Below are 14459 nucleotides of genomic sequence, written 5' to 3'. Positions count from 1 at the left end.
CCACAGAGCCCACCCAATAGAAGCCATGTGTTAACTGGGTCAAGTCAAGTCAAGAATTCAAAAGCTAGTCTTACTTTTTGCCTTCTCACTCTTCCTAGAGGGTCTCCATCGGAGGCGGGTCCGGTGTTCATCCAGGTAAAAGAGCCGGACAAGCCCCTTGGTCCCACGCTTCAGCTTGATCATCTGTGTCCCAGACTGCATTACGCTCATGCATCTTTCAACTGCAAGGAGATTGGAGCACCATCAGTTCTCACACAATCCATGTGCATCCTGCTGTTCAGAGCCATTGCTAAATGAAACCTCTGATTCACACCCTAAAGCCTCCAAGAGCCAGAAGACAAATTTAGAAGAGGTAACCTGAAAACAGAGTTGTTAAAGAATTGATTTATCAGGCTTAAGCCAGAAAAAAGCCTCACTGATGGAAATAAAATTCTACTTCTAGATAAACAATGCATGACCAATGAACAGAGTATCATTTTTTCTAACTGGCAACATGCTTTTTGGTATAAGACCAATAATAATTTGATACTTGAATATACACTCATTAAGCAAGTTTCAGACTTTACGTTAAATTTCGTGAGCTTTTACACAGCCAACTATAAAATCATCTTATGCTAATGCTTCCAAATGCAATTAACAAAAACATGAATGGCAAAATGTTTCAACAATTGCTGAAGTTGCATATGGGTTCATATTATAATTTTGTGTATTCTTGAAAACAGCTAAGTCAACATTTCAAAATGCGGTCAGAAAAAAAATCAAGTTTACACAAATATAAAATATTTGTTAAGGAATTTGGCTGCCAGGATTTTCTAAGTAGAGAAATAACTTGGTGATTGAACTCAGGTAAAATCCAACTCAGTTATTATCCAAGGTAATGCTTTCATTTAAACTCTCTGCTTTGAGATGAAACTTGATGGCAGTGAGCATCTTTTGTTGATGCCCGTTTCCTTTTCTTTGTTAATAGTACCCACATTTCCTTTGGAAATACTTATTTTCCCATCTTATGTGCCTACGGTAACCTGTCAACCATCCCAAGAAAGAAATGGGCTCCTGGCTTAAGCGGACAGCAAATCTGGCTCCCTTCCAAGAAACAGAAGTCCTGAGTTCCATTCAGTGCTCAGTCATTTCAAAACGGAACTCAGTCATCTCAAAGGCCAAAACTTCAGAGATGCTCCTGGTTGGACATTTGAGATGTTACAACTGTCACAGTTACCCTTCCTAAAGCTGGCAAATTATTCAGTTTTCCCCCTTGGTTCTCCAAGTTATCCAATATTCTTCCAAATGCCCTTTTCTCATTGCATCAGCCAGAAACTGCTTCTGTTTCACTAACACACAGGCACAGATATAACCATCAGAGAACCAGAAACTTCTAGCTCTGAGCACCTACCTTATCAAGCAGCATGCTGTTAGATAAAAGAAACATGGTAAACAAAACTCCAATGTTAGACTTCAGCTTCTTTGGCTAACTTGTCATTGTATTAAATAGGAAAGAATTTGATCCCAGAGCTTAACACAGTATGCACAGAGTTCTCAAAGTAACTTTAACATAACCAACTTTGACCATTTCCTCCATGAAGAGCCTTTTCTTCCCCCAAAGAAATCAAGGGAAAACTGTGCAAAATTAAATATATTTCTAGGACTTGATATTGCAAGAAAGGTGAAGTACAGGTTGCTCTTACTCCTTTGATCTGACATATCAAATATGCAAGTAATAAAATACTGCTTAAGAAAAAAACATGCAAATTTAAAATGTTTACTTTGAAGCACAGAACAAAATTTAAGATTTGATTTCACACACATTAGTAAATTTACCCACCACTTAGCACCATTCATTTAGGTAGTAAATGTCATGGATTTAAATTCTTGACAGTCACCCTGACCGTCTCATACCAACAGTTAGAGGGAGAACAGAAAACAGTCAGTTTGTCAAGATAAAATCATCAAGTCTAACCAAGCAAGTCAAAACTCCAAGAAAAATCTATTAGAATTTCTTTGACCTCTGACATCAGGTCACATCAATAAACAGATATTCACAGAATCACTTCCTGCCCCAGGCACAGGGTTATATAACGAGGCGAAGCAGAGAATAAGGAAACTTTGACTTAAAGAGTTAAATTTTAAAAGAATGAAACCTCTAAAAAGATAACTTACAAACAGTAGTTTAGAACTGTGGTTAAGAATACAATTTGAATCCAGACAGCCTGGGACAGAATTCCAAATCTTCCACTTGCTTGTATGAGCTGAGGCTCATTATTTTACCCCTCAATGCCTCCATGCCCCTTCATGAATTGCAGCCTCGTCACAGCAAAGGGGTGAGGGTAACTCAATGAAGCTATGAGCCGTGTTGCACAAGGCCACCCAAGATGGAAGAGTCACAGTGGAGAGTTCTGACAAACTGCGGTCCACTGGAAGAGTTAATGGCAGCCCTCCAGCTTTCTTGCCACAGAGAACCCCATGGACAGTATGAAAAGACAAAAAGATACGATGTCAGAAGATAGGTCCTCCAGGTCAGAAGGTGTCCAATATGCTACTGGAAAACAGCAGAGGGCAATTCCTAATAGCTCCAGAAAGAATGAAGAGGCTGGGCCAAAGCAGGAATGACTCTCAGTTAGGGATGTGCCTGGTGGTAAAAGTAAAATCCAATGCTGTAATGAACAATATCGCATAGGAACCTAGAATGTTAGGTCCATGAATCAAGGTAAATGGGACGTGGTCAAGCAGGAGATGGCAAGAGTGAACATCAACATCTTGGGAATCAGTAAACTAAAATGGACAGGAATGGGCAAATTTAATTCAGATGTCATTATATTTACTATTCTTAAAAGAAATGGAGTAGACTTCATAGTAAAAAAAATAGAGTCCGAAATGCAGTACTTGGGTGTAATCTCAAAAATGAGAGAATGATCTGTTTGTTTCTAAGGCAAACCATTCAACATCACAGTAATCCAAGTCTATGCCCCAACCACTAGTGCTGAAGAAGCTGAAATTGACCATTTCTATGAAGACCAACAACACCTTCTAGAACACCAAAAAAAAAAAAAAGATGTCCTTTTCAGCATAGGAGATTGGAATGCAAAAGTAGGAAGTCAAAGAGATACCAGGAATAACAGGTTAGTTTGGCCTTGGAGTACAAAATGAAGCAGGGCAAAGGCTAACAGAGTTTGTCAAGGGTATTTGTCATAGCAAACACCCTCTTCCAACAACACAAGAGACAACTCTACACGTGGCCATCACCAGATGGTCAGTACTGAAATCAGACTGATAATATTCTTTGTAGGCAAAGATGGAGAAGCTCAACACAGTAAGTAAAAACAAGACCTGGAGCTGACTGTGGCTCAAATCACAAGCTCCTTTTTACAATTCAGACTTAAAGTGAAGTAGGGGAAAGCAGTAGACCATTCAGGTATGACCTAAATCAAATCCTTTATGATTATACAGTAGAGGTGGTGAATAGATTCAAGGGATGAGATCTGGTAGACAGAGTGTCTGAAGAACTATGGATGGAGGTTCATAACTTTGTACAGGAGGTGGTGACCAAAACCATCCCCAAGAAAAAGAAATGCAACAAGGCAAAGTGGTTGTCTGAGGAGGCCTTACAAATAGCTGAGAAAAGAAGAGAAGTGAAAGCCAAGGGAGAAAGGGAAAGATATACCCAACTTAAAGCAGAGTTCCAGAGAATAGCAACAACAGATAAGAAGGCCTTCTTACACGAACAATGCAAAGAAACAGAGAAAAATAATAGAATGGGAAAGACTAGAGATCTCTTCAAGAAAATTAGAGATACAAAGGGAACATTTCATGCAAGGATGGGCACAATAAAGGATAGAAACAATATGGACCCATAAGCAGCAGAAGATATTAAGAAGAGGTGGCAAGAATACAGAGAAGAACTGTACAAGAAAGGTCTTGATGACCTATATAATCACAATGGTATGGTAACTCACCTACAGCTGGACATCCTGGAGTGTGAAATCAAGGGAACCTTAGGAAGCATTACTATGAACAAAGCTAGTGGAGGTGATGGAATTCCAGCTGAGCTATTTCAAATCTGAAAAGATGATGCTATGAAAGTGCTACACTCAGTATGCCAGCAAATTTGGAAAACACAGCAGTGGCCACAGGACTGGAAATGGTCAGTTTTCATTCCAATCCCAAAGAAGGGCAATGCCAAAGAATATTCCAACTACTGTACAATGATGCTCATCTCACATGCTAGTGAGGTTATACTCAAAATCCTTCAACCTAAGTGTCAGCAGTACATGAAGCAAGAACTTACGGATGTGTTAGCTGAGTTTCAAAGAGGCTGAGGAACCAGAGATCAAATTGCCAACATCCATTAGATCACAGAAAAAGCAAGAGAATTCCCAAAAAACAACTACTTCTGCTTCATTGACTATGCTAAAGCCTTTGTGTGGATCATAACAAACTGTGGAAAATTCTGAAAGGGATAGCAATACCAGACCACTTCATCTGCTTCCTGAGAAACCTGTATGCAGGTCAAGAAGCAATAGTTAGAACCAGACACCAAACAACTGATTGGTTCCAAACTGGGAAGGGAGTATGTTAAGGCTGTGTATTATAACCCTGCTTATTTAAATTGTATGCAGAGTACATCATGTGAAATGCTAGACTGGATGAATCACAAGCTAGAATCAAGATTGCCAGGACAAATATCAACAACCTCAGATATGCAGATGACACCACCCTAATGGCACAAAGTGAAGAGAAACTAAAGAGCCTCTTGTTGAAGGTGAAAGAGGAGAGTGAAAAAGCTGGCCTAAAACTCAACATACAAAAAACTAAGATCATAGCATCCAATCCCATCACTTCATGGCAAACAGATGAGGAAAAGGTGGAAACAGTGACAGATTTTCTTTTCTTGGGCTCCAAAAATCACTGCAGATGATAACTGCAGCCATGAAACTAAAAGACACTTGCTTTTGGGAAGGAAAGCTACGACAAACCTAGACAGCATATTAAAAAGCAAAGACATCCCTTTGCGGACAAAGGTCTGTCTAGTCAAAGCTATGCTTTTTCCAGTAGTCATGTACAGATGCAAGAGTTGGACCACAAAGAAGGCTGAGCACTGAAGAATTGATGCTTTCAATTTTTTTGTGGTGCTAGAGAAGATTCTTGAGAGTCCCTTGGACTGCAAGATCAAACCAGTCAATCCTAAAGGAAATCAACCCTGAATATCATTGGAAGGACAGATGCTGAAGCTCCAATACTTTGGCCACCTGATGTGAAGAACCGACTCACTGGAAAAAACCCTGATGACCAGAAAGATTGAAGGCAGAAGAAGGGAGCAGCAGAAGATGAGATGGTTAGATAGCATCACAGATTCAGGGAACATGAATCTGAGCACACCCCGGGAGATAGTGGAAGACAGAAGAGCCTGGCGTGCTGCAGTTCATGGGGGCGCAAAAGAGTTGGACATGACTTGTTCAGCAACTGAACAACAACATGCCTCCATGTTTTTGTCTATAAAATGGGAATAATGTTACTTACCCCTTGATGTGTTGCTGAAGACTGAACGAGTTACATGAATATGTAAGGTACCGAAAGCCGTGCCTAGCACAAAATAAACACTATAAATGGTAGCTATTATTACAGTTTTATTATTGATATTTTAAAAAATAAATGCCATGACAAAAATACACAGCAGTCCATAGCAAAAAGAGAATACAGTGTGTGGGGACAGGGAGAATGTGGTAATAAAACAGTGTCGGTGGAGCCTTGAGGACAGGAAAGAGCATGGGTGTTATCAGAAAATAGGAAAGGATGGCTCGCTGTCTTTGGTGCAGTGTCCTAAAAGGCAATTATAACAGGATATTTGATTTTTTGGGTCAGATAAGACTAGATGTACAGAGGTAGGAACACCTGACCTAAGATTTAAATACAATGGCAAAAATAGATTCACTAGATATTTCTAAGCAAAGGAGAAGATATATAAAAGATATAATTCAGGAAGATGTCTGCTTGGGAAAGCAGAATAAAATAAACTGTTTATGCCAGAACAGAAAGTTGATTTAACTATCACCAAAGATCTAAAGCGAGGACTGTAGACCTGCAGGAAGGACTGTCTATACATCAGACACAGTGCCCTCTGCTCTGCTCACTCTGCCTCATATTTCCCTGGACTTTTCACAGTCCCATTTCTTATCCCTGAAATAAAACCATTATTGATAATATTCTCAACTTTTTAACAGGAAGAGCACAGTGACATAAAAGTTTAATCAGTTAGTTGAGCTAACACCATGTGCCACTTAGCAAGCATCGTCCAAAGAAACCCAAACATTTTAGAAAATGAGACCCAAACCCTTAGAGAGGGAGTGTATTTGAATTGTATATTAAATATTCACTAGCTTCACGTTTATCGCACTAGCTCAGTCATGGGCTGAAACCCTACCATTATCCACTGCCATGAACTAGTATATATGATCCAAACGTTCTTGGCAGAGCTACGGTCTGAAACAAAGGGCTGCTTAAATTGTTTATGTAGCTGCTTTATGCTTTCTCTGTGATGTTCTCTAGCACACACACACATAAAAACATATTGTTAGAGTCAACCTGAAAAAAACAAGTCTAGTGAACTTGCATTTAGATGACATTTAAGCTGATGTGGCGACTCTGACTAGAAATAGAATTCTTACAGAGGGCAGGGTCCAAAGTCACAACGAACTGAGGCAGGCTCATCACGGCGCAGAACTCTCTTTTCTTTCTGGCTACTTTTCAGGCATCGGAGCCACACGATAGGCAAATCCACGAATGAGTGCTCTAATTTCTGAAATTGTTTTTTAACCAGATTGAAAGTCATCTAAACTTCTCGCTCCATCCTTCAAACCTGATAGGAGACGGTCCTTTGGAGTTGTACAGCTAACCAGAGAAGGAGCACCCTCAATCTTTGGAACTCATTCTACTGGGTAATAATCACCCATCTTAGAGACAAAATATTATTCCAGTGCTATCTCAATTACTTAAGTATTAGTCGCTCAGTCATGCCCGGCTATTTGCAACCCCATGGACTGTATTTAGCCTTCCAGGTTCCCCTGTCCATGGAATTCTGCAGGCAAGAATATTAGAGTGGGTCATCATGTCCTCCTCCAGGGGACCTTCCTGACCCAGGAATCAAACTCAGGTCTCCTGCATTGCAGGCAGATTCTTTACCATCTGAGCCCCCAGGGAAGCCCTAAATTACTTAAGGGTCAGCATAATTTCTTTATGTTCTGCGTTCAGTTGAGATAGGTAACAGCAGTTACTACCTGCTATAAAAGTCATTTGCCAGCCATGCTGGGTCAGTAGATTCCATAAAACAGGGTGAGAAACAAGGGAATAAAGGCAAAATTCCAGGGGCGGGTAAACAATGGAAGAGTGTCAGAGGCATAGGGGAATAGAACCTCATCACACATTTCCAGTGCTGGAAAGTATCTGGGGAAAGTGCAAATTCAGGTGATAGATTCAGGCAGCTACCAACAACCTCTTTGATCTCACATTCTCCCTGTGGTAGCCTTAATATTTTTAGAAAAGAAGTTTAGTTGGATACAATGCCGCAATGTTCGAGAACATTAAGGGAGAAATGCCCTTTAACCCGTTACATAACACACATACTATTTTTGTCTGTTATGCTCCAGACCTCAATATGAACACAAATTTGTCTTATTGGTTGCAATCATGATACTAAGCCATTTGGCATGCTGCTGTTTTTTTCATTTGTATTATAAACAGCTTTCCATGTTTCTACAGAGTCTTAATAATTATCATTTTAATCACTGCCTAACAGAATAGTATAAATATTTAAAGAGGAGAACAGATGAGTCGAGGACTGCATTTCTAACTTTATTACATAATTAGAGTTTTAAAGCTCTCTGAGTCTCATCTGTAAAATAAAAGGCGTAGCAAAGCGGTCTATAAGGTCCTTTAGAATTCAACTCTTTAGAGGGATTAAATCAATCATTTCTGCCACAGTCAGTTTAAAATATTAAGTAAATTTCTTTAGGGGTTATCAGTTCACTAAGTCCCTCAAGCAGAAAATGCTGTTAAAAAACACACTTCCGATGTAAAGTATCATAATAGAATCATTTGAGGGGAGATTCCCAACATTTCCACCTCGTCTACACAGCATCCAAATGGGTTTAATTCTTTAAGCCAAGGTCAAATCAGAGAAAATCACATTGTGTTAGGAATGCCATACAGGCCACCTGACGGTGACTTTTTAATAGCTTTGAGATATAATTTATATACATTAAAATTATAAGTGAAAAAGGCAAAGTATAAACAAGCATATATAATTTATGGTATGCTACTTCTTGTGTAATAAAAATCATATGAATTTTTAGATACATAAATATTGTTCATCATTACAAAAAGAAATACAGGAAGGGTAACCCAGAAAACAGTGAAGGTGGTTACCTATCAGGGTGGAAGAGAATTGAGTGATGAGGGTAAAGAAAGGAGGGACACCTCTTGTAGCATCCTACGTGCTCAAAATTAAATCAATAAGAATGAGAGGAGTGCAAACAAAGCAAATACAAAATGTAAACAAAATCATATACACAGAGACACAAGTATATGTGTACGTATTTATATGTTTGTGTGTGTGTGCATGTATTTCCTAGCTCTGATCTCTGAAAGGCCAAGAAGCAAAATCCCCTCCAACAGTAATAAGCACACCTGGGGCTCTGCTCATTCTCTGCTCTAAAGGTCACCTTGAGACAGTCTCTCACACAGGCTCATGGCCATGTCTGTACCGAGGACACACAAAAATATCACTTGCGCTCTTTTGTAAACACGTCTATTCTGGGACACTGATCAACAAACTCTGCATTAGTGGGCCAAAAAAAAAAAAAAGTTCAGCTCCTCTACAATAGAATCTTTTCAGCCAAAAGCTACACAAAAAATGTGAATTGATTTCTTGCCAGCTTCCACAGATCAGAGTAAAGCTGTGTGGCTGAAAGGGATTCGTTTCTGAAAACAATTTCATTTCTATGTGGAAAAGGTGCCAAATAATGCAGGTAATGCTTCTGTCAAAGGAAGGAAAAGGGAGATTTCCTAAAACCATCAGAGCAGAAGTACTGGGTATGCTTAGTTGTCAGCACAGACCCAAGACATATCTGGGGACTTGGTACACAGTGAGTCCTGAGACAGCCCGCTGCTGGGCTGGATGACACAGCTGGTCTGGGTTTAGGGGCAGAAGGAGGGCTGGCAAAAAGAGCTCTGCTTCGGGTTCTGTCACTAACTAGCTGTGTGACTTCAGAGGCTCACCTAGTATCGCTGATTATCCTACTTCCCTCAAAATGCATTTTCCTCTAAGCTCCATGAGTCTACAAACAGCTGATCTGGCTTTCACAAATATTATTTTATCTTTCGATAAGCTGAAAGCCTGGTTCAATCCAAAAGCCTATTAGAGTAACTTTAAAAAGAAAAAAAAAAAAACTGATTAACATCCGGATCTCTTACTACAGATATGAATTTTCAAAAATGATCTGTATACAAAATATAACTGCTCTCACAGAGAATGGCTTCAACTGGAAATGCTCTTCCTTTCCAGTAATCAGGCCTTAAATTCAAATAATATCAGCTCATGAATAAGTATGCTTACGAACAGCCATGGCGAGCTCCACTCTTATTAAGTCATGATTCTTCTCAGTGAAGAACAAACTTTTTTTTTTTCATTGCCTAAATCACTCCTGTGGAGACGATAAGATTACTTGAAAGGCTTTTAGAAACTAATTGGTTAGCAGTAACATTCTGGGACTTGTTTGCAAACTCTAAATGCACAAAGTCAACCTGTTTGCAAAGCTGATAAATACATATGGGAGGATTTAGGTCAAAGAAAGGATGAAATGAATTAATCAGCAATTTTTCAAATGTCAGAACCTTGTTTCTATTTTATTAAAGCCTTTCACATGATACTTTCCTTTTCAATAAGACCTATTTTATATTCTATAATTGTTAGCCCTGGGAAACGAAATACAAACAAGAATTCATAACAAATGTTTTGTTCATTTTGTTTCAATGTTATCCCATGGGAGTTGGTGATGGACAGGGAGGCCTGGCGTGCTGTGATTCATGGGGTCGCAGAGTCGGACATGACTGAGCGACTGAACTGAACTGAACTGATCCCATGGGGAAGAGGGATATGAATTAATTTTAAAATTCTAAATTTAGCTCCAACTACTATGTAAACAGTTTTCTATGTCACCCACATCCCATCCAGAGTCACCTCTTTAAAAAGATACCTTGACAGGAAACTCACACAGTGAGCTACACAGACTGTGTTTTGTTTTAATTTCATTTTAAAGGAAAGTCTGCTTTGTAGGCTAACCAATTCATAAACCCCCACCAGTTTCCAAATTCTTACACTCAAGCCTCTATATCTCTCACTAACTACTGGTTTATGGAGTCAACTATTTTTTGCCAAAAACAGAAAAGAAAAAAAAAGTCAAGAAACAGCAACTGATTTCATGCAAACTGTCCTGATTTTGTCCGTAGAAGTCCTACTTCTGTGAGCCTGTAAGGCTTTCTGTCTACAAGTCAAAGAAAGGACGCTGGAGGAAGAGATCACATTTTTCTCTAGAAAACAGAGCACTCCCCACCCCCCCCCCCCAAGCCTTTGCTGCTTTCAGGTCAAAGTCTCCATCTCCGGAGGGCTGAGGGGCTCAGAGAAACTACCTGCTGATCTGAAGCAGGCCTGGCACCTTCCAGCCACAGCCAGTTGGAAATCAAGTTGTAAGGCATCTAAAGCAGGCACCTTATTTCTGTGACAGGTGGTTTTGTGTGGAAAAAAAAAATCCATGCAAAAGAAACAACATGCAAAAACAACAACATAAAAATAGATCTCCCTGTGGTAAAGAAAAAGCCCAGGAGTAGCCACGCAGGTGGATGTTTCAACAATTGTCTGTCCCCATTCAAACTCTGATCCTGATATCAAAAGCTTCCCTTTTTTAAAATACCATGTAAATATTGCTGAGTAACTGTCACAAATAAGTGGCATTTTGATTAGTCCATATTTCAAATCATATTTAAAATCATTCTTTAAGTAGAAAAATCTAAAAATGGGGGGAAAATGAAAAAACCCAAAAACTTCTTTTAAGCAAAATTTCCATATATAATTGGAGCAGATGTGCTATAAAGTTTTCTAAATAGCCAATCCCAGAAAAAAAAAAAGGAAGGCCAGCATTAAAACCCAAGCTATCTGATTACAAGATTCCTTGAGTCTCTCTGCATTCAGAAATAACTACACACACTAACACAAGCACACTCATGAGGACACAAACATTTGCACACTTCTTCAGCAGTACAAGGGTGTCCACCAAGCAAGAACAACCAAGGCTGAGAAGTGTCCATGATTACCCTATGACTGCTGGGCTAATCTCTGTGCTAAATCTATGTGCTGGGAAGCACACAGAAATTGACAAGGGGCAGAAAAAACATCAGAGAGGGCAGGGAGAGAGTCAGGATGGATCAAGAGAGTAGGAGATATTAAACACAATGGTGGCAGGAACAAGAAGGAGAAACTGGGAGCAAAGATGTTGATGGTGAAGAAGGAAGTCAGTGAGAAATAACCAAAGGGTAAGACAGAGCTGCAGTCCAAGAAAAAATAGGAGGTAGACAGGAAGGTTGTTGAATGCCTGACAGACATCTTAATACAGAAACACAGAACACTGAGAGTCATCCGTGACATTCGTAGGTCAGGGGAATGCAGGACCTACTTCGGCCGCTATGTCGGGGGTGGGGGGTGTTAGTCGCTCAGTCGTGTCCAACTCTTTGGGATCCCATGGTCTGTAGTCCGCCAGATTCCTCTGTTCAAGGGAATTTCCCAGGCAAGAATACTGGAGTGGGTTGCCATTCCCTTCTCCAGGCAATCTTCCTGACCCAGGTATTGACCCAGGTCTCCTGCACTGCAGGCAGATTCCATACCATCTGAACCACTAGGGAAGTCACTATGGTCTACACAGTCTTAAGACATAAGCGCTGCCATATGACAGTCTGTCCTTATGGAAGCTTTTCCAGAGTAAGAACTCTACACTTTCTTTAACGTTGGCAAAAGATAGCAGTCCTTATGGAAAAGGATGATAAATGTAACTACATGTAAAAATATCTATATAAACCATAAACATCATTCAAAATAAGCAAAAACTTAGGAGAAAACTTTTGTAAAGAGACATAACAGAAAAAAGGATTCATATCCATGATCTGAAAGGGTCCCTGCAAATCAAGCAGCAAAAGGATAAGAATAGACAATTCACAGAAGAAATGACTGATAAATAGAAAAATGCTTAACAGTACCCATGGTTAAAATCTTAAAGTCAAAACTGAAATAGTATTTCACCTGATAAGCACAAATTTTAATGTGAAAAAAAGATATTGAGGATGAAGTTGAGGGGCTAATGGTAAGATTATAAATTAGGTAAAATTAATTGAATCAACTTATCAATATTTATTTAAATTTAAAATAAATATTCATTTTGAGCTTGCAATTACAGTACCAGGGATTTATCCTGGATAAACACCAGCATAATAAAGCAAGAAATAGAAATTATATGGTTGATCACTACCACCTTGTTTGCAATTGTTTAAAAAACAAACCTGAAATCATATAAATGTCTATGAGGCCTGATTAAATAAATGAGCTAACCACTAAATATTATGATGTCATTAAAAATAATATAGATCTGCCAAAACAGAAAGCTGTCCAAGATACATTATTAAGTGAATAAAAAGTTACAAAGCAATATTTGTAGCATGGCAATTCTATTTGAGTTTTGTAACATACAGAAAAATGTTATACAGTCTTAGAAATTTTCTATAATTTGTGGAAAAGAAATGGTACTTAAACAGGAAGAGACAAGGGTACTTCAATTCCCACCTTAGAGTTTTTTGTATTGTTAAAGAATTTTCTTGTCTGTGCCATGAGTAAGCACTGCTTTGAAAAAAATTTTAACGTGTGACATGTTGTATTTATTTTAAAATCACATGCAATTTGCAAAAGCAAATATTGCCACTCCTTTGCAACTCTGTCAATTGCAAACATGAAAGAAGGAAGGAAAAAAAAAAGCCCAAAGACCTGCACTGAAATCCTGGGTTCATTTCTCAGTCACATTGTCTCCTGGCCAACTTGGCTGACTCTGAGCCGGTCGCCTCACATGTTAAAGACAAGAATCATGGTAAAGATTCAATGAGATAAAGTAAAAGGGTCATGCTCAATTCTCAGCATATGTCATACCCTGAACAAACATTAGTTTCTTTCCTTCTTCCTAAATGAGATCAGAGCTCAGAAAAAGCAGCAGCTCTGTACTGTCAGCAGACTCTCAATCGCTAAAAATTCTGACAGGAAAATACATACACTTCCAAATGTTGAAGGGACTTGAGTTTCTATGTCACCCTAAGTCATGTGGCCTAATCCCAGAGTATTGATTCCTGTCCACACACAGATGACTCCAAATGAAAATTTCCAGGATCATCCTCCACCTTCAGTCCCAGTTTTATGTACAAGTGTCAGACGACAGTACTGTGATATCTCTGAATCTTAAACATCACACAAATCTTACACTTGCTCTTGCTCTATCCTCTACATCTCAGTAAAAGGCCCCCATCCCCTAAATGTTTAAACCCCAAACATCACTGTTTCCTTTCTCCATCCTTCAGAAAGCCTCGACTCTTCATCCAAAGCACAACCCAAATGCACTGTTTCTCTCCATCAGTATGGCAACCCTGTGATCCAAACCAACCATCATCTCTCCTGGATGTCTAAGTGTTCCAGTTGACTTCTCTACTTCCCCTCATAAAAGTTCTCCACCTCATAGTTACTGTGGTATTTTTTCTTTTTTGTTTAATAGGTTTTTGTTGTTATTTTATTATAGTAGTTTGTATCTGCTAATCCCAAACTCCTAATTTATCCTTCCCCTACCCCTTTTCCTCTTTGGTAATAAGTTTGTTTTCTTTGTCTATGAGTGTTTCTGTTTTGTATATAAGTTTACTTATATCATATTTAAAAAATAATTTTATTATTTATTTTTGGCTGCGCTAAATCTTCGTTGCTGCACAGACTTTTTCTCTAGTTGCAGCGAGTAGGGACTAGCCTCCAGTTAACGGTACACTGGCTTCTTGTAGCTGTGGCTTCTCTTGTTGCAGAGCACAGGCTCTGGGCACATAGGCTTCAGCAGTCGCAGCTCCCGGCTCTAAAGCACAGCCTCAGGAGTTACGGTGCATGGGCTTAGCTGCTTCACAGCATGTAGGAGCATCCCGGGCCAGGGATCGAATCCATGTCTCCTGCATTGGCAGGCGGATTCTTTAGCACTGAGCCGATAGGGAAGCCCCTGTATCATATTTTAGATTGCACATATAAGTGATAGCCTACAGGATTTGTCTCTGTCTGCCTGACTTACTTCACTTAGTATGATAATCTCTAGGTCCATCCATGTTGCTACAAGTGGCATTATTTTATTCTTTTTTAT

General features: G+C 39.3%; 1 protein-coding gene across 3 annotated transcripts in view; it reads right to left on the bottom strand.

Annotated features, from left to right (window-relative positions):
- PLCH1 (phospholipase C eta 1) overlaps nt 1-14459 on the bottom strand; it is a 227446-nt gene that overhangs the window by 99809 nt on the left and 113178 nt on the right. For all 3 annotated transcript variants that reach the window (XM_043473939.1, XM_043473940.1, XM_043473941.1), the window contains exon 3: nt 75-221. In XM_043473939.1, coding sequence (XP_043329874.1) covers nt 75-221 — 147 coding nt within the window. The remainder of the gene's footprint in view (nt 1-74; nt 222-14459) is intronic.

The sequence above is a fragment of the Cervus canadensis genome, chromosome 7 (genome assembly GCF_019320065.1).
Source record: "Cervus canadensis isolate Bull #8, Minnesota chromosome 7, ASM1932006v1, whole genome shotgun sequence".
NCBI lineage: Eukaryota > Metazoa > Chordata > Mammalia > Artiodactyla > Cervidae > Cervus > Cervus canadensis.
This window is presented reverse-complemented; position numbering and strand designations above follow the sequence as displayed.